Consider the following 20,350-nt stretch of genomic DNA (forward strand, 5'->3'; position numbering starts at 1 on the left):
CTTATCATTTGTGATAGAACACTCGTCTTTTACACTAGTCATATTTTGTGGGTTTGCTTTGTAGGTAGGTTTATTTATTCATTTATTTCGGATTGCCAACAGGATGAACACAATTACATGAGTTAAATCATTTCATATAAATCAGGTCCAGTGTGCGCTCCCACTTATAGGCGACCACATCCTTTACAGGTTGTGTTAGGTCGTATTCAAATGAAAGGGTTTTCAAAAGGGCCCGAAAGACTCCGCTTTAGGAATTTTGATAGCTGGGGCAAAATTTTAATGTCAGGGCTTCGTCAGTCGGAAACCAAACTTAAGAAAATAAGTTAAAAAATACCAAAATTCAGGTAGGTAATAAGAGACCTAGAATGTGAATCTGGTACAGACGGACAAACATTTAGATTATCCCACACTCTGCAGAATATTAACTAGATCTACAAAACATCTTGACAAAAGATTACAAAGATAAAGAAGAACACGCTCGTATTTTGATATTATGTAGTCTTAGATACTTATCAGGAGTAGTTTATTGAAAAGCTAGCACAAATAGGTGAAGGTTTAAATTATCGCTATTTTTAGGCTTGCACAATTGATTGCATGCTAGTCAACCACTTAAGCGCTGCCGTTCACTGGACTCTAAACAGTCGGCCGACAGTTGACGAGATGGAAGGCAATTTTTTTTAAAGAAAATCTTGATTCCTATAAATGTTTTCAATCTGTCTGATACCGGTTTAATACTTTTTCCTTGTAATATGCGTACTAAAATTCTTCTTTTCTATATTCTGTTCCGGATTGTCTCACAAGTACGGCGTGGGATTTGCCATTATGCAAGTCGCCAAAGATTATATAGATTTTATTATTGGCTATTTTATATGATTTGTGTAAAACCTAACGATGCTGGCATAATGCAGCAGCGTGAAAGCTTCATCAAAAAATCATCTTCATACTGATGTATGAGCCCAAACAAAATATCGCCCGACTAAAAGTTTGCAGTGCGCTAAGAGCAGGTAAACGAGTATCCACTCATAGTTTTTCTATGTCAGTAATATTCACAGACTATGAATGCATTCTTCATTATGGCTAACTATGATGCGTGTCAGTGAAGCCTTTAATTAGGAATAATAATCATCATTTCAAATTGGACTTTTTATGCGCATGACTATAAAGAATTGACAGACTCAATGGCCATTAGAGATTCATTCAAGTCCTTAAATGACTAGGTCGAGTAGTACCAAAATAAATCTTGTAATATTAGTTTGCTTATTATGGAGTTTGTAGTGAATTTAGAAAGTCCTTGCTCTATTCTTGTGTTGGAAAAAAAATCTTATGATCTATCTTAGGTTTTATGACTTTTGACTGAGGAACTAATAAATGGTACGGCAAAAACAGTACGACCGAAAGTTGAAGAAAGAGTAAAACAAAAGAAAGCGTTGAAGGATAGGCCAAGTTCACCAATAACATAAACGTCAGTTTATGTGTTACAACTGTGTACTGTGAACGTACAAGTATGTACGTACAAGTTTCAAAGTAAACAATTTTTACAAGAAAAGCGGACGTTTTAGGCTGTTGGTGAACTTGGGCTAAATAATATAAGTGTACTTGTAAATTTTTAAGTCAAGAGTTCAACCAACAAATGACGAAAGTAGGTAATTGTCTTACCGTTTGAGCGAAGTTTAGAAATGTTCAAGATGAATCTATGTCACAAATTTATTATAAAAAAAATATGGAATACTAGGAGCCATTAACAGGATCACAATAATGAATCATTTTTATCAATGAGATGCGAAGCGTCATCTTACCCAGTGATCAGGCGACGATCCATTGTCATTCAGAAAACATAAGTAAAGAAGCATAGATATTGACATCGAAATCAAACACAACAATACAAATAACTAATCATAACTTTAATATAAATCAGTGAAACTTAAATAATTATTTTATAACAACATTGCGAGTACTGTCCACGACAGCAGCACGGTGGTTGGCAGGAAGATTGCTGCTGAACTTGATTCATCTTCTTCACTTTCACCTGACTCCGGCGCTGCTGTAGTTGATGATCCATCAGGTGTTGTTGATTCTTCGCCAGACCCTTCTGTTGTTGGTTCAGCTGTTGTAGTCGTAGTTGGTGCTTCTGTTGTAGTTGTAGTTGGCGCTTCTGTTGTAGTTGTAGTTGGCGCTTCTGTTGTAGTTGTAGTCGGCGCAGGTGTTGGGTCTACTTCTTCTCCTGAACCACCATCTTCTGGGGGATCTTCATCATTGGCTGCAGCTATAATGGTAGCTGCATTGTCTGAACCCCACTGCATGTTATTTCTAGCTGAGGTTATGGCGTTGATGCCCACAGCGAATTCGGGGACAGCGTTTTGGTTAGCTAACAGCCATTCTTCCATCTGTGGATAACATATTATGTTTAAACATATCAGTCAAATTATAGTTATTTAGGTAACAAAGTTATGTAAACGGAATCTTTTCAGCGTTAAAGGCCTTTATTGTAAGAAAACAATGAACCACTTGAAAATTGTGCTGAGTCTAATTTAAAATGTCATTTGAGTGAGATTGTAGGCAAATGATTCATGCTAAAAGCATAATAAAATGATTAACTTACATCCTTCAGACCAGCTTCGTCTAAATAGCTGGCGGTGGTTGTGAGAACGTTGTTAAACCACGCTGGAAGGACGACACTGGGAAAAACAAACATTTATGTTATTGAATAGGTGATACACATTGGAAACTAATACTACTGGAAAAAAGTGCTGCAGCGCTTTTTTGACAACTTCCGCAAAAGATGACGTTTAAAAGCACCCAACTTATTTTTGACGTTTGACGCTGCTCCAATATTATGTCAGTACCTTGCTAAGAATGTGGAAAACCCGATTTGAAAATCCGCTACTGTGAAAGCACTGACAATACACAATAATGACATAGAGTTAATTCAGAGTTAACAAATACGAGTTTAGAGGTTGTCTGAAAAATATATTGAAGATCTGAACTTACGCTTTTCTGATAGCATCAACGTTGTCTTTAAGGAATTGCAGACCAGCCTTGGCGTTGTCACGATGTCCCATGTAGAAAAACGAGAATGCATTCACTCGGTCCTGGGCTTTTACGTCATCGTCTTCCAAAATCATTTTCAAGTACCTTTAAAGAAAACATTTGTTTATTAAGCATTATCCTGAAGAATTTAAAACATTCAAATTGGTGAAACAAAAAGTTAAACAGATGTGACACGTGCGAACGTTACCGAGCTGTCTCTCAAGTACCATGTAAGCAGTACTCCGATTGAGTAGCCAGCTAACTAAAGGTCAATCTTCACGTGTACGTGTAATCTAGGTTTACTTATTTATTCAACTACCATTAATTAAGTGCACCCTAGTCAAATGGAGTATAAGTTTTCTCCTATTGCCATTTGAGTAAAACCATTAAAACTTACGCCTGTCCAGCGGCAGTGTTGCTGGTGCACCCTAAGGATCTGAGCATAGCAACTTCATCTCCCTGGTTGTTGGAGGCTTGACGACGATTGTATAGGAACTGCCACTCGTCGAGACCGCCGGCACGGAGACCTTCGCAGAACACGTGGCGCCTCAGGTTAGGGTTGACACTGAAGAAAGAAATATCTATTACTAGCTGACCTAACAAGCTTGATGAGGAAAATTAAGAAACCTTTATTTCAAATATATTTAATTTTATACATGTATCATCAATATTCTCTATGGGTTTGGCCAATTTCCTCTAAAGCTTATTAAGCCATTACTTAGCTATATGAAATTTGTAGACAGCATAGGGTTTTTACTAGGGGCTTACTCATTGTAAATAGCGAACAGTCACGCGATACGTAGTATGAAATGTAGTGAATAATTGGGTTTCCAAATACTAAGATCTAATTGTATGTACGATGAACATTTTAAAATAATAAAAAGTCAAGAAGTAAATATTTAGCAACAGTCAGTAAGCAGTTATAAATTTTATAGTAACATGTTAAAGTTGAAATTCACTTACGCGACACTGTTATCCTTCAAAGCCACGAACTTTTGTACAGCATTATCGACACAACCTTTGTGTCCAATGTTGCAAGCGAATGACAGTGTGAAGAATCTATTGAGTGTTCTCGTTAGAGGTTCATTTGCAACTACATCATATCCAAGATCAGTTATCACAGCATCTAAGAAGCCGTAGAGAATTTCCTGAAAGTTAACAAAAGGAATTAAATATCCGTCTGGTCTCTAAAAAAAAAATTGCAAATTGTTTTGAAGTACCGCAAGTAATTTCTTAAAAGTACTGGTACACCAAGAACAGAATAGGTTAAAGATATCGATAAATTATATCTTTAAAAATAACAACATTTGTCATGTAGATAATGAAGTAAAGACTTGTTGCGATGTGGAGATAACAGAGTAAATAACATACGAAAAACAAATGTTAAATACCAAAATATAGGGAAAACTGTTCTTAGGTAACTAGCTACCAAAAGCCTAACCAAAAATAATAATTTTACAGAAGTCTTCTTACGTCAAAAGCAGCCAAAGTCGTAGGGAGATGAAGGAAACGGTTCCTCAGCCAGTTAAAACCAGTAATAGCCGGATACCACGAGTAGTAGCTGGTGTCCTTCTTCAAGAAGTCCAGAACTTTGAATCCGAGACGATACGTTATTTGTCCAGATCTCATCAGAGCGAAAACGTCGTCAACGATCTAGAATGAAAACAAGAAAAATGATTTATTAGATACATAGAGTAATAATCTTTACTGCTCATTAAATAAGGTACAAGTTTACAAGAATGTATTACAAATCATTATAGTACAGCTCCCGGTTTTTTTCCACACAATCTTTGTAAAATGATCAAGCCTACTCTGGAATGACAAGGACATGGTAAATTCTATGTTATGTTTTTGTTGTTTTTCCAAAAATATTATGTATCATCAACTTTGTATTGTATACTTTCGACTGTATTTTTCTTCGACCTACCCGAATCTGTCAAATCTTTCCAATCAAACTTTAACCTTCCACTATTGTGATAAGGTTGAAAATCTATTGAAGAAAAACAGATCAAGGTAGATTGATGTGCTGTCGTCTGTGCCTTTCTAGAACGTGTTTAAAATAAAAAAAAATGCAGTAGAATCATACCTGAGCTCTGTTCAAATGATGGATAGCCGTGTGGTCTCTGCTCAGGGCGGCTGCAAGCAACTCCCAGTTGCGAGTGTCATAGTTCACACGGTAGATACCTATAAAAAAGCAAAAGTTAATCGTTATGAAGAATGAAATCATACATGGATACTCTTTTAATTACAAAAAAATGAAACAGATGTATATTCAAATAGCTGTTGTCTTTCTGTGAGTCTTGTTAATCACAACTTATAATCACAGTTTGAGGTTTCCTAAATCTCATATTTCTTACGATACACTCCACCATAGTTATCTCTAGCTTTGTATGTACGTATAAGGGCAACAATAACAATACATCAAATTAAAGGTATATGTCCATACCAATACTTCTCTAAATCATAACCCACCTTTCTGTTGAACGTTGAAGATGACCCATTCATTTGCACCTACAGTCCTTTCAATGAAGTCAGTCTTTGCAGTCATCACTTTACTAGGTAACAAATTCTGCCAGTCAGGGTTGCTCTCAGTTGTGTAAGTAAGGGGCAGCGGCCAAACTTGGTCGGTAGGCGTGGCAGTGGCGCTGACTAAGAAACGTTTCTGTTGGAGAAGATACGAAAATGTAACAATCTACGCCTTCTAATGTCAAAATAATTTTTTGATGCGATTTATACTTTGCCCAGTGACAGCACAAATATTTTTGCGTTGGTTAAACGTGGCTTCATTTCGTGGATGTTTACCTGAGATAGCTCAATGCGACCAGCTGCTGAATTGACAGAAACTTCAAGGACTGGATATCCTGGTTCCTCTACCCAGTATTTCATGAATGATGCAATATCGAAGGTGTTTGATGGTACACCATCTTGCTGAACTGCTGTAGCAAAAGCACTGTAGAGGTCTGCTGGGAAAGCGTGTTCGAATTTCCTGAGAATGCAAGATTATTGTATTAATTTAGGCATAATTTCTTAAATTTTGAACTATCGACTTCTGTGTGAAGATTAACTAGGTATGTTAAAGTATTTTTATTAAAAGGATCTATGAATTTAAAAAAAAATGTGTTCTCTCGAATTGGATTCGTGAGTCTCTTCAATTTGTTCAATGGAATACAGAAAATTATTATGTATGAAAAGTAAATTACCTGGCTTCCAAGAATATGTTCAAAGCCTTTTTGAAAGTATTTTCCGTAAGGAAATGCTTCAACATGAGGAGCAAAGAAGCTCCCTTAGAGTAGCTGATACCACTGAAGTGTCCTGTGACTTCGGTTGGGCTGTTCACTGTGTGTTGAAGGGCCCTTGTCGAAAGCGTGGCATCAGCAGAGAGTGCGCTTTGAACGTACATAATGTTGAACTGATCTTCTAATTCCATAGATTTGTCTACCTGGGAGAAAAAAATGATAAAACATTATTACTAAAGTTACGTGTTCCACGATGAAGAAATTACAAGCAAAGTAACTAAACCATATTAATGAAGTAAGGATAGGCGACACTTACTCCATCCATGGCGAAATATTCGAAGTAGCTAGCGAAGCCTTCATTGATCCAGACGTTATCCCACCATCTGCAGGTGATGAGGTTTCCGAACCACTTGTGAGCGAGCTCATGAGCAGTAATAGTACCGATGTACATCTTGTCCAAAGCATTGGTCTCACCTTCTTGGTATAACAGACGCAGTTCCCTGTGAACATTATTTGTTGTTAAGACATAAGATTGAATCAGTGCTTCGTTATTCCCAAAAGTTTTCAAAGCCAGAATAACTAAAAACATTATACAAACATTTAACTTAGATAAAATCTTACCTGTATGTTACCAATCCCCAGTTTTCAGTGGTTCCTGAAGCCCAATAAGGAGAAGCTATTTGATCGTTCTTCATATCAGTGTTCTCCTCCATGTTGTAGTAGTCAATACCTAAATACTCGCCGAGCCAATTAGTCACTAGAGGTCCGACTTCTAGAGCGTATTGTCCTTGGCCGGCAGCGGTGGGTCGGGCTAAGATTCTGTAAGATCTCGCGTCGTTATTGTTGTCGGCGATGACGGTGAAGTCTTCACTGATGTGGAAGGTTACCAAGTAGGCTGACATCCGGGGAGTAGTATCGAATACCTCCCTAATGCGGTTATTGACCCTGAAACATTAATTGTAGATTTTATTGAAAGAAAGAAGAAAAAAAAATAACAGTCGTTAGAAATAAGACAAGAAAAGACGAATTACAATTAAAAAACAGTATGGGAAATATGTGCCACACCCCACGTGAAACGGCCCTTGCTCAGCATAATGCTGTGACCCTGTACAGGACAAAAGCCTTTTTTTTGTTTTTTTTTTTCCGACGTCAAAAATCATCAAATGACCCCTCCCGCTGTGGGTTAGCAGCGGTGAGGGAGTGTCAGACTCTTACTGACTAAAAACCGTCGTGTTCCGTCATGGGCCTTTTATGTACCAAGGCCGCGGTATCTCTTTCGAACAACCCGCAGCCCCGGCAGGCCTTGGCCCTGCTGGGCCCCGCTGGGGTTGCTGATCTCTTTGAGGAGCGCGTGGAACAACGCGCGCCGTCGACACGGGTCTGTCGTCTAAGTAGACAGAGGGACGATGAGCCACCCGAACTCACCGCCCACAGACCCACGCCTACGGTGGCCGGGAGTCATCACGCGACACCCGGCGCCCATGGTGTCTACCTGGTCCAGCGCGGCGGCCGGGATGAGAGGTGCGAACTCTCTGGCGTTCCGCCTCCTCCTTCTCGAGCATGACCGCTTCGCAGAAGGAGGCGACGGCATCCCATTCCCTCTCGCCCCGGACCATGGCCTGAACCAGGGCCGGACGCGAGAGGTCGCCGCCGCCCATAGCCTCGACGAGGACCCGGCGGTGCCCTTCCCATGCGGAGGACAAAAGCCTCAGCGCTGATTTTCAGCGAGAGCCGAAGCTAACGCTATTGATGATAAGAAATAAGGAGCTTTTTTTATATCGGGGTAGGATGGACACATATTTTCCATCAGGAGATACATGTTATTTAAAGTTTTTTTTTTACGTTTATTTTGTAGTTTCTACCATTTTTAAATTAATTTACAACCCTAATGCCGTTATTTTATTATCATCAATATCTTTTTTATTTGTCCGTTAAATTTTATCTGATATACGAAAAGTCCCGGATATGGTATGTTTTGTTTGTTTTGTGATAAGTAAGCAATTAACTGATGTCAAGCTACTAGGAAATATCATAAAATAAGTACAATATCTACCTACCTATTTTGTATTATTTCCTGTTTGGGTTGTTACTGTTGCATCATATCTTACACAAATAAAAACAATAAAGACCACAGGGGTCAAGTGTTGTGCGATAAGTTCAGGCTAGCACCACTACCTATTAGTAGTCAGGGAGGCTAAAATAGAAATTACTTACAAAGTGCTTGATCTGATTCTCATGTTGGAGAAGGACGGAGCAAAGGTTACTGGTCTGTTGATGATGATGTCGAAGGTAGACTTGAAACCAGGCTCATCGAAGCTGGGAAATGCTTGTCTCGAATTTGTTGGTTGCAAATGAGTAGCTGCGTACCAGCTGTAAAAGAAAAACAAATGAAGGTATTCAAAATTATTAGGATTTTGGAACTCTTCGGGGTGTCCTGCGACCATCAGTAGACAGCAAAAGGCAGGTGTGATGATGATGATTTAAAAAATGACAGAGATGATAAAACTTCTCATGCCAATCATGACATAACGTTTTATATCAATAGATTTGTAATGAAAATGATCTATGAATAATGTATAATTACATATCAGATAATTCGTTTAAAGATATGGGGCTAAGCCATGATATAGCATGCGGCTTAGTTATTTTGTTTAGATGTAGATATTAGATGGCGCCGAATTTGCAATGTGAATAATCGACTTGCAAGGAGGATAAGAAAGAAAAGAAGAAAAAACATTTATTGACACAACGCGTGACAAATAGACATAGAGGAAAGTACACAAAAAAAATTGAATTTGCAAAATAATGGTCCACCAGTAATACGTTGGTTTTTAACTAGACCTAAGAGGCGTTGAGTAAATAGAATTGGGCAGTATAAGGTAGTCAAAAATAAATCCAACACTCACCGTATATTACCATTTGCGTCCTTATGGCTCCCCCTAAATACACCTCGGGATAATGGTGTCTCATTAATGTTACCGACATAATCGACAGTCAGCTTATAAATTGCTCCATTTTCTAAAGTAGCCCCAGCAGGTAGGTTGACTTTCAAGAAATGGTAGGCACTTATGCGTTCGAATGGATTAGTGGCATGAAGAGGAACAGGGATACCGGCTTCGGTGGTTAGAGCTACAGAATTGATTGCACGTACGTTCTCTTGAATGATGAGCGCGTTCAGGTCAGCTTTGAGTGTCTAAAAAAATAAAAGTTCTGTTGCACAATCCTCTTTTGAAAAGTTTGTGTTTGTGACTGGGATTTATTGCACTGTGTCGTTGCTTACATGATCTTGTTACTAAGTCACTCCATTTGATTATATCTGAATTATTTATGGTTCATATCTAGATCTTTTTATTTAATTTAGCTGTTCGCTCTGTGAATAGATCAATTTCTATTTCGCCCTTCAAAGTCATATGGGTATATTTAATACAATATTCAATGGAATAACTATTTAAAGAGTCAAGTATATTCGTAAACTCGCTTACCCTAAGAGTGATGGTAACAATACCATCAAAAGTGAACGCCTCCTTGGTATCTGTAGCAGTGAAGTAAGGGGTAACCTCCACAACATAATTTATGGGGTCCAGATCTTCGGGGAGCCGGTAGGAATCTGGGTCAGAAGTACTGAAGAACTCCGGTTCATCAAATTCCGGTGGAAGAGGGAAGTCGGCCGAGATGATGGCGGCCGACGCCAGGAGTATGATGGTGATGAATTGCATGGTGCTGAAATGGAAACAGTGATTAATCCCTATACCCTAAGTACACTTTAAATTCGGTTTCAATTTGGGAACGATAAATGTAATTTTTAAACGACACCACACGATAAAATGACACTTTAAAGATAAATAATGGAAAAAGAAAAGGAAAAAGTCGAAATAAATACCATGCATCCAAGATAAATATCAGTTACTCAGTCTTGTATTGTAGATATAAAACTGATAATACCTAACCATACAAGCCCATTAAAAAATATTTTTGCAGTTAAAATATAGGATTAAATAAACCTGCAGTGAACACCTACCTTCGTTTTGATAACACCACGCAAAATGAACAAGAACTCATTGGCAATATTAATTTGATGTTTTTTATATTTAAATATTAGTTTTATCAGGATTATTGGTAGCGATATCTACCGCAAGGTTCGATAAAATATAAATTGTGCAGATAAAAATTGGTAGGTCTATTGATAAACAATTAAATAGCAGGACAACTATAAACTAAGCCCTCACGGCATCATTCATTGAAATAATGATCGTTCTAGAAGATAAAATTTGAAATATTTTAAGGACATAATGTACATAATCAATTTCTTCTAAATACTCGTATGCTTGACTACTGCTGTTGCCTGATTTTTATCTAATAATTTCCCCTTTCTCCCTTTCACTGTTTTTATCCCTATAGCCTCCTTGCTGTAATTTTCGCCACAATTGCCCAGGGGTCTAGAAGTCAAGTCACGAATCTTCACTTATAATTTTTACGTGTATCTATTACACATTATCTGCAGGTGTCATAGTCCTCATAGCCAGCGGCGGCCCTAGCCACTGCGAGGCTACGTGCGGCAGGTCTATGCGAGGCCCTTTGTCCTATGTGAAAAGTATGTATTGCGAGAGTAAGCTGGTGTTTTGATTTTGCTAAACGTCATGTATGATAAGAAATGGTCAAGTTAAACAAATTAATATATTTTTACTACAGTTTATATTTAAAGAATCACAAAATTAACAAATATTAAAATGATCTGATGCTTGCGACTTTTCTTAAGACTAAAATCTTTAATTAAAGCAGAATAATCGAATGAATGAGCAACGTCATTTTCGATCGAAAGAATAGCAAGGGCTGAAAGTCGATCTTGTGTCATCGAATTCCTTAAACATGTTTTCATAATTTTAAGCCTCGAAAGACTGCTTTTTCGATTATTATTTTATTATTCGAATTCTCAAGACTGTTTCGGTAGGGGGATAAATTTCAGTTAAATTATTTTCTAATATATATTTCAGCACCGAGATAATATTCAGCTCTTCGTATAACTGATTCAGGGCCGTCTCTAGCTCATGTAGCGCCCGGGTGCAATCATGACCATGCAATCACATTCGTACGGAAAGTATGAGTTATTTTTTTGTAAATAAAAGGACTTAAAAGCGGCGCTACCTTCTAGGTTCGGCTAAAAAAGGATGAAAAAAATAAAACAAGAGGAAAGTTAAGCCCCCGCGAGCGTAGCGAGCCCTAAAATTTTTGAGGTTTGGGTCACCAAAGCACCTAAACTTGTATAATAAACAACAGTGCAAGTTGAAGTCGCGAGCGTAGCGAGCGCGAAAATTTTTTGAGTTTTGGGACATAAAAGTTCTCTAATCAATTTAGAAGGAACTGTCAAGTGAACAGCCGCGAGCGTAGCGAGCGCGAATTTTTTCAGATTGTTTGTTTAAGGACTCTCAAATTAAACTCGGAATTAAGCAAAAATAAAAAAAAAATCCGTGACTGGATTGAGAGCCAGTTGTGGGTTCTAGCGCGAGGCCCCCCCAAGCGCGAGGCCCTGTGCGAGGGCACAGTTCGCACACCACTAGGGCCGCCACTGCTCATAGCTTACCATATTCTAATTATTTAAATAAAACTACTTTTACGGATTTTATCGCGTTATATTAATATTATTTAATCCCGACGTTTCGGATCCTTTACAGCATCCATGGTCACGGGCAGACCGTCACCATGCCCACAGTCTGCCCGTGACCATGGATGCTGTAAAGGATCCGAAACGTCGGGATTAAATAATATTAATTTAACGCGATAAAATCCGCAAAAGTAGTTTAATTTAAATGTCTAATATTCGCGTAAGTGTCAGAAATCAATATTCTAATTAACTAACGTACACCACAATAATAGCCCAAGTTCTATTATTTTATAATTAGCAATAGTTTAGCACAGAGCAGGGGATTGTCCTTCGGTATATGATCCATAGTGTATATTATAATATTATCTATAGGATAATCGTTGGTTATGTTTTGAACGCCATCAGTCCTAGATACAATAGAAAAACTGTTTGTCTGAAACTTGGCGTTCAACGTAAAGAAAATAAAAATATATGATTTCAATGGTGTGATACTAGAATCCACTTCCACTGAAAATTGAATAGATATAGGGATATCATAGCATTGTAAATATGCCTATTCTTAATAAAACTGCAGAAGTCAGATTGTATAAGAGCCGAGTCTAAAGTGGTATTGTTATAGCTAACAAGGAAACATCAACGTGATGGTATAAAACCATAGTATCATTTTAGTCCAGTTAGATTTACCTGATTTCGTTATTATTAATACACCAGGCGTTAATTTTGATGCATCATCATCATCATCTCAGCCATAGGACGTCCACTGCTGAACATAGGCCTCCCCCTTAGATCTCCACAGATACCCTGTTGGGGGCGACCTGCATCCAGCGTCTTCCGGCGACCTTGATTGCTGACAAATTATTGATAAAAATATCCGGGTTATGTGTTGTATTAAGCACGTGTTGACTTCTACATCCTATCTGTTATCATATCTCTAGTCTCTACGTATTTAATACCTAATACATCAAAATATTTTGATGAAGGGGAAATTACACTACATCATATTATGACACTTGTGACATCATATCAGCCTATTGCTGTCCAGTGCTGAGCGCAAGCCTCCGGCAACGAGCGCCAATCGTCTCGGTCTTGGGCAGCACGCATTATCTTTGACAGTCGTCACGGGTAGTCAGAAGCCAATGCGTCTGAAAATTAATAAAATATAATCATATTCTTCATGATTTTATAGATTTAAATGAATTGAGTTGGACTGCATTCTATACAAAAATCTTTTGACATCCTAACTAAAGTAAGTCGGTCTAAACCCATTCAAATGTGTACACAGAGTACTCTAAAGCCTTAGAAACAGGACAGGCTACTTTTACTTTTAAATAGTACGCAAAATAAGCAGGGAACAGCGAGTAAGCCTAAAAATGCTCTTATGAAACGTTTATTTGCACGGTTTCAATGAAGCTAGAATGACCGTAATAAGAACTATCAAGAGTCTCCACAGAAGTCTAACTCATTTTTTTTAGATTTCAATTGTTAATATTATTCGGAACTAACACATAATTATCTTCTCCTTCTTTTGCCGTTCCACAATTTTATTTGAGGTCAGCGCAATACGTTTTCGCTTCCAATCCTCTTCCACTCTTCATCATCCTCTGAGCCTTTTTCCCAACTATGTTGGGGTCGGCTTCAAGTCTACCCGGATGTAGCTGAGTACCAGTGCTCTATAAGGCCTCTTCCACTCTTATTATTCATATCATCGCTCAGGCAATCCATCTTATTTTCGGTCTTCCACCCCCTCTCCATCAACCCATATTCATGCTTAACATACTCTTTGTAGCTTATGGTTCATCTCTCCTCAGTACATGCTCTTATCTACTGATCAAACTGTTAAATAATTAATCATCATCAGCATCGATTTGCATCTCTGATTTAAAAACATACCTGCCTACTTTATTGTTGTTTTATGATTGATTATTATGTATTAAAATGTTAGCTATTTATGAAATATTGCCATTATCGTTTTTATTCAAAGCATACCGCTGAGTTCTTGGAAAAGTTTCATGAAGATTAGATGGTGGTTTAGATTTTACACATTTCATAAAGGTATTTATAAATTTAGAAAGTACTACAGCAATAGTTAATGGGCCCCACGTTTTTATTTTAGTCTAATATAACCGGGACCACCTACGTAGGTTGACAGGAAAGTTTTTTTTTTATCATGTTTATTGCTATCATGCGATCGGTCCCTCGACCATAAGCAGATGTTTGAATGGACGTATTTATATTTGTAGACACACATAACCAATGTCGAGTTGCCTTTCTTTGCTTTCCTTCAAGTTAGTTATGCGGTGAAGACATCAAGTCCCAGATATGGTGTCGAAATCCTCCAAAGATTTCAAAACAGTGTTTTTAAAACAATCACAAATGCACCTTGGTTCACTAAAAGCATTGAAATGCATGATTATCTTGAGATGCCTTCTGTTAAAGAAGAGGTTAAAACTATGATCAAGTCCTACAGAGAGAGAATAATAAGGCATGAAAACGAACTTGCAAAAGTGCTGAATGGACCACTGCCAAAACGACGATTGACAGGTAAGTAACTATTTTTTATTAATTTTCTAGTTTTCAGTGTACATAAGATAAAACCGTTTAACTTAAAAGTTTTTTTACCGATTTTTTATTTTCCGAATATTCCTCATTCTATCTAATTCATTTAGTGCATCATTATTACACGGTCTCTTACCTGATAATTTATTACAATCTAATTTAAAAAAAGTCTATTGTTTTTAACGACGCCAAAAATCATCAAGTGACCCTTCCTGGGTCAGCAGCGGTAAGGGAGTGCCAGACTCTTACTGACTAAAAACAGTTATGTTTCGTCGTAGGCCTTTTGTGTACAAGGGCCACGGTAACTCTTTCGAACAATCCCGCAGCCCAGGCAGGCCTTGGCCCTGTTGGGCCCCGCTGGGGTTGCTGACAGTATTCTACTTGTGTAGCCCTTTCATTTGATACCCATATTGAGGGGATTGTGGAAAAATATGTAATCCGCCATTTTGTGCCGGCGGCCATATTGGATTTACAATGTTATTGATATTATAAGTTCGGCCATTCAGAGAATGCGTTCCTGACACGTCGCGATTGAACTGACGACGTAACTTTGCAATGGCGTTGCAGTTACGATAAAAATATTTTTGCTGGTTGTTTACCGTTTTAACAATTGAGGAGCATTAAAACAACATTATTATATCAATAATCAATGAATGTAGTTACGTCGTCAGTTCAATCGCGACGTGTCAGGAACGCATTCTCTGAATGGCCGAACTATACTATATTATATTGTCATCGGAATTAAAGGTGTATACAAAATTTCAGATTTGTCGGTTGACAAGAAGAGGGTGAAATTTGAATTACTAAATTTGACCCAAGAATCCTACTTTCCTACTTATATTATAAATGTGAAAGTTTGTGAGAATGTATGGATGTATGTTTGTTATTCAATCACGCAAAAACGACTGGACCGATTTGATTGCGATTTGGTATGTAGATAGGTGATACCCTGGATTAACACATAGGCTACTTTTTATCAACACACCACGCGGTCGAAGTCGCTGGCGGAAACTAGTAAATAATAAAAAAACCGGCCAAGTGCGAGTCGGACTCGCGCAGCGAGGGTTCCGTGCAAATCCTGTATAGATAAAAAGTGAGTGTCGCGCCAACCGTTAAGTTTAGAACAATATTAGTTATGGTAATTTCGTGAGAGTCAAAATAGTTAATATTTTTTATTTTATAATATAACTAAAATAGTAGGCCAGTACCTTGTAAAAGTTATTTTATTAAAGTTATTTATATACAACATTTTATAGTCATCATTCAGAAATTTGATTGAAAATAACTAATTATGTCTTAAAGGTCATTGGGCATATCTGACCCGCTTTGTAAAAAGTGGCGGACATGAATTAAAGTAGTTTTAAATCGTGGAGAATGGTATGACGTTTCTTTGAATATAATATTTTATTAAAATTCCATGGAGACGAATGTCCAGGATCGTTTGAAAAATATAAAAGACAAGCAGTTTCAGAGGATTGTACAGGTTGCAATGCTAGTTTTTATTGTTAAATAATTTTCATAAAGAAGGAAGATGCCAATTCGGATGACCAGGATCTGATGAGAATCTGGAAACCCTGAGAAATCGAGGGTAACTCTTGAATATTGTAGGCACGCATCGAGTCATAACCAGACATGTGAGTGTATTTTTGAGGGTACTGGTAAACAGTGAAGGTTTGGAGCTGATTTGATTATGGAGACTACAGAGAGTCGAGGGAACTCCTGAACGGTATGTTGCAACTACCACGTGTTTGGGTTTATTTTATTCGTATTGGCGAAGACTTTCCACATAGATAGGTTTGACTGCCATTGTGGGATCGATAGCAAAGATCAGATATAGTTATGGGAACTCCTTTACAATTTATCACGTAACCTTGTGTTGGAGCTTATTTTATTTTAGGTGACGAGAATTCACTACTAACTTGGGTTAAAGCAGCCATTGCAGGAATGGGATCTTTTCTTTTTGAGGGATTAATCACGAGCCCCAGTTTCAGGTTTTTTTCGAAACCGCCTGACGACTTGTAGCTGTCGAATTGTAACAACGACCTCTAGAGAGTAGGATTCGGGGCTGCTGGCTGTACGTTTCTAGAGCCTTGACAAAAGTATTCTGTCCCTTTCTTTGTTTTATAAAGTCGGCATTATTTTGTAGCATTTTACAAACAAATCCAACTTCAAACATATAAAAAAGCAACAAGAAAACAAAAGCAAGAAAGAAATTAAAAAGATGTTAGGTGCATAGGTCTAGAAGTCGGTGTCTAGAGGATGCATCTATATTTATTTAACCACCGAAATCTAGACCGATGCATTTAAATAGTTTTCTTGTTGTTTTTAGAAGTTGTTTTTTTTTTTGTAAAAAGTTTTTATTTTTGACTTTTGTGAAAAGTTCTCGTCAATACGAATAATATAAACACGACGTAACTAAAAACAAACCGTTAAGGAGTTCTCTCGACTTTCTCACGTCTCCATCATCAGGTAAGCTCTAAACCTTCACTGTTTGATAGTATCACCAGACATACATCTGAGAATCAAGTTTAAATCCTATGCATGCCTACAATTTCTGATAGTTGCCCTCGATTTCTCAGGATTTGCATCATCAGATCCTGACCTGATGACAATGGAAATAAACGGCGAGTATACTCTTTCACTACAAAGAAATGATTTCTCAAATCCGTCACACGTGGTCGTTTAAATTCCCCATTGAAATGAGGAAAATATTTGATGTTTACACCTGATTTTCTCTAGATTCCCATGGTTCACATTGATGCGACTAATGCCATAGTAAATCAGAGCCTTTATCATTATACTGTGCTATATTTCGTTCGTATCCGCCGTGGGTATGGTTTCCATACTAAGGTGCCCAATGACCTTTGAATGATTTAAAAATTTTTACAGTTTAGAGGCCATTATATTTAAGAAGTGTTTGATATGAATTTCACTTTTTATCAAAACTTTAATATCTCTACGCGTTCATGTGAAAAAGGGTAAGTAGTAAGTTTATAATTATTAAATAAACCGGCCAAGTGCGAGTCGGACTCGCGCACCGAGGGTTCCGTACAAATGCTGTATAGATAAAAAGTGAGTTTCGCGCCAACCGTTCAGTTTAGAACAATCATAGTTATGGTAATTTCGTGAGAGTCAAAATAGTTAATATTTTTTATTTTATAATATAACTAAAATAGTAGGCCAGTACCTTGTAAAAGTTATTTTATTGAAGTTATTTATATACAACATTTTATAGTCATCATTCAGAAATCTGATTGAAAATAACTAATTATGTCTTAAAGGTCATGGGGCATGGGGCATATCTGACTCGCTTTGCAAAAAGTGGCGGACATGAATCAAAGTAGTTTTAAATCGTGGAGAATGGTATGACGTTTCTTTGAATATAAATATTTTATTAAAATTCCATGGAGACGAATGTCCAGGATCGTTTGAAAAATATAAAAGACAAGCAGTTTCAGAGGATTGTACAGGTTGCAATGCTAGTTTTTATTGTTAAAGACATTTCATAAAGAAGGAAGGTGCCAATCCGGATGACCAGGATCTGATGAGGATCTGGAAACCCTGAGAAATCGAGGGCAACTCTTGAATATTGTAGGCACGCATCGAGTCATAACCAGACATGTGAGTGTATTTTTGCGGGTACTGGTAAACAGTGAAGGTTTGGAGCTGATTTGATTATGGAGACTACAGAGAGTCAAGGGAACTCCCGAACGGTATGTTGCAACTACCACGTGTTTGGGCTTATTTTATTCGTATTGGCGAAGACTTTCCACAAAGATAGGTTTGACTGCCATTGTGGGATCGACACCTAAGATCAGATATAGTTATGGGAACTCCTTTACAATCTATAACGTAACCTTGTGTTGGAGCTTATTTTATTTTAGGTGATGAAAATTCACTACTAACTTGGGTTAAAGCAGCCATTGCAGGAATGGGATCTTTTATTTTTGAGGGATTAATCACCTAAAGAGCCCCAGTTTCAGGTTTTTTTCGAAACCGCCTGACGACTTGTAGCTGTCGAATTGTAACAACGACTTCTAGAGAGTAGGATTCGGGGCTGCTGGCTTTACGTTTCTAGAGCCTTGACAAAAGTGTAATTCTGTCCCTTTCTTTGTTTTATAAAGTCGGCATTATTTTATTTTGTAGCATTTTACAAACAAATCCAACTTCAAACATATAAAAAAGCAACAAGAAAACAAAAGCAAGAAAGAAATTAAAAAGATGTTAGGTGCATCGGTCTAGAAGTCGGTGTCTAGAGGATGCATCTATATTTATTTAACTACTGAGATCTAGACCGATGCATATAAACAGTTTTCTTGTTGTTTTAGAAGTTGTTTTTTTTTTTTTGTAAAAAGTTTTTATTTTTAACTTTTGTGAAAAGTTCTCGTCAATACGAATAATATAAGCCCAAACACGACGTAACTAAAACATACCGAGTTCTCTCGACTTTCTCACGTCTCCATCATCAGATAAGCTCTAAACCTTCACTGTTTGATAGTATCACCAGACATACATCTGAGAATCAAGTTTTAATCCTATGCATGCCTACAATTTCTGATAGTTGCCCTCGATTTCTCAGGATTTCCATCATCAGATCCTGACCTGATGACAATGGAAATAAACGGCGAGTATACTCTTTCACTACAAAGAAATGATTTCTCAAATCCGTCAAACTTGGTCGTTTAAATTCCCCATTGAAATGAGGAAAATATTTGATGTTTACACCTGATTTTCTCTAGATTCCCATGGTTCACATTGATGCGACTAATGCCATAGTAAATCAGAGCCTTTATCATTATACTGTGCTATATTTCGTTCGTATCCGCCGTGGGTATGGTTTTCATACTAAGGTGCCCAATGACCTTTGAATGATTTAAAATTTTTCACAGTTTAGAGGCCATTATATTTAAGAAGTGTTTGATATGAATTTCACTTTTTATTCAAAACTTTAATATCTCTACGCGTTCATGTGAAAAAGGGTAGGTAGTAAGTTTATAATTATTAAAAAAATATTTTATGTCATGTAAGCAAAAATAATATTTTAATATTTTATGTAACTTCAAATTTATCATTTTCGCAATTTTTCCTTTATCTGTACTATATAACGTTGCTTCGTGCCGAATTTTAAGATTCTGAGTTCACGGGAAGTATCTTGTAGGTTTTGATTCCCTAGCGTGTGACGGAAATTCGTCTAAGGTGTCGGTAAAACTGCTGTATCTTTTGATCGCGTTAACTTAGAAGTTAGATTTTTTCATTGCTTAAAGGGACAATAGACCTAGGTATTTGGTATAAATTTCAATTTGGTACCTTTATTCGTTCGTGAGAAATAAGGTAGTAAGTTTCATTTTATTAAAATATTTTTATTATATTATATAACAAAAAAAAGGAGATTTTCGCAATTTTTCCTATATTTGCATTATATAACAATGCTTCATGCCAAATTTCAAGATTCTGAGTTTACGGGAAGTACCCTGTAGGTTTTGATTCCTTTGCGAGTGTCGAGAATTTGTTGAAAATATCGACATAATCGGTTGTATCTTTTGATTGGCTTGGCTTAGAAGCTTGATATTTTCACAGCCTAAAGGGACAATAGACCCGAGTATTTCATGTGAATTTCAGCTTGATACGTCCACACGTTCTTAAGATAAAGGGTCTTGACAGACAGACAGACAAACAGACAGACAGACAGACAGACAGACGGACAACAAAGTGATCCTATAAGGGTTCCGTTTTTTCCTTTCGAGGTACGGAACCCTAAAAAATATTTTATGTCATGTAAGCAAAAATAATATTATTTTAATATTTTATGTAACTTCAAATTTATCATTTTCGTAATTTTTCCTTTATCTGTACTATATAACGTTGCTTCGTGCCGAATTTCAAGATTCTGAGTTCACGGGAAGTACCTTGTAGGTTTTGATTCCCTAGCGTG

The 20,350-nt window shown here is 37.2% G+C and overlaps 1 protein-coding gene across 1 annotated transcript; it reads right to left on the reverse strand.

The window, feature by feature from the left end:
- Positions 1-1,880: 1,880 nt before the first annotated feature.
- On the reverse strand, positions 1,881-10,397 carry LOC124632167 (membrane alanyl aminopeptidase-like). The gene is made up of 16 exons (XM_047166875.1): positions 10,282-10,397; positions 9,746-9,983; positions 9,170-9,456; positions 8,478-8,633; positions 6,885-7,208; positions 6,580-6,763; positions 6,228-6,466; positions 5,830-6,013; positions 5,500-5,689; positions 5,114-5,211; positions 4,501-4,680; positions 3,991-4,175; positions 3,425-3,592; positions 2,989-3,132; positions 2,600-2,675; positions 1,881-2,384 (listed from the first exon to the last, which is right to left on the reverse strand). The coding sequence occupies exons 1-16, from the start codon at positions 10,320-10,322 to the stop codon at positions 1,935-1,937; spliced, it is 3,144 nt and encodes a 1,047-aa protein (XP_047022831.1). The 5' UTR covers positions 10,323-10,397; the 3' UTR covers positions 1,881-1,934.
- Between the last annotated feature and the right edge of the window lie 9,953 nt (positions 10,398-20,350).

This window comes from Helicoverpa zea, chromosome 7 (genome assembly GCF_022581195.2).
Source record: "Helicoverpa zea isolate HzStark_Cry1AcR chromosome 7, ilHelZeax1.1, whole genome shotgun sequence".
Lineage (NCBI taxonomy): Eukaryota > Metazoa > Arthropoda > Insecta > Lepidoptera > Noctuidae > Helicoverpa > Helicoverpa zea.

Excerpts from the sequence above, each read along its gene's own strand:
- LOC124632167 (XM_047166875.1), bottom strand. The coding sequence starts at position 10,322 with ATGAGTTCTTGTTCATTTTGCGTGGTGTTATCAAAACGAAG. Across the intron at positions 6,014-6,227 it reads AACATATTCTTGGAAGCCAG|GAAATTCGAACACGCTTTCC; the intron begins GTAATTTACTTT and ends TTGCATTCTCAG. Across the intron at positions 3,133-3,424 it reads AACACTGCCGCTGGACAGGC|GTACTTGAAAATGATTTTGG; the intron begins GTAAGTTTTAAT and ends TTTTCTTTAAAG.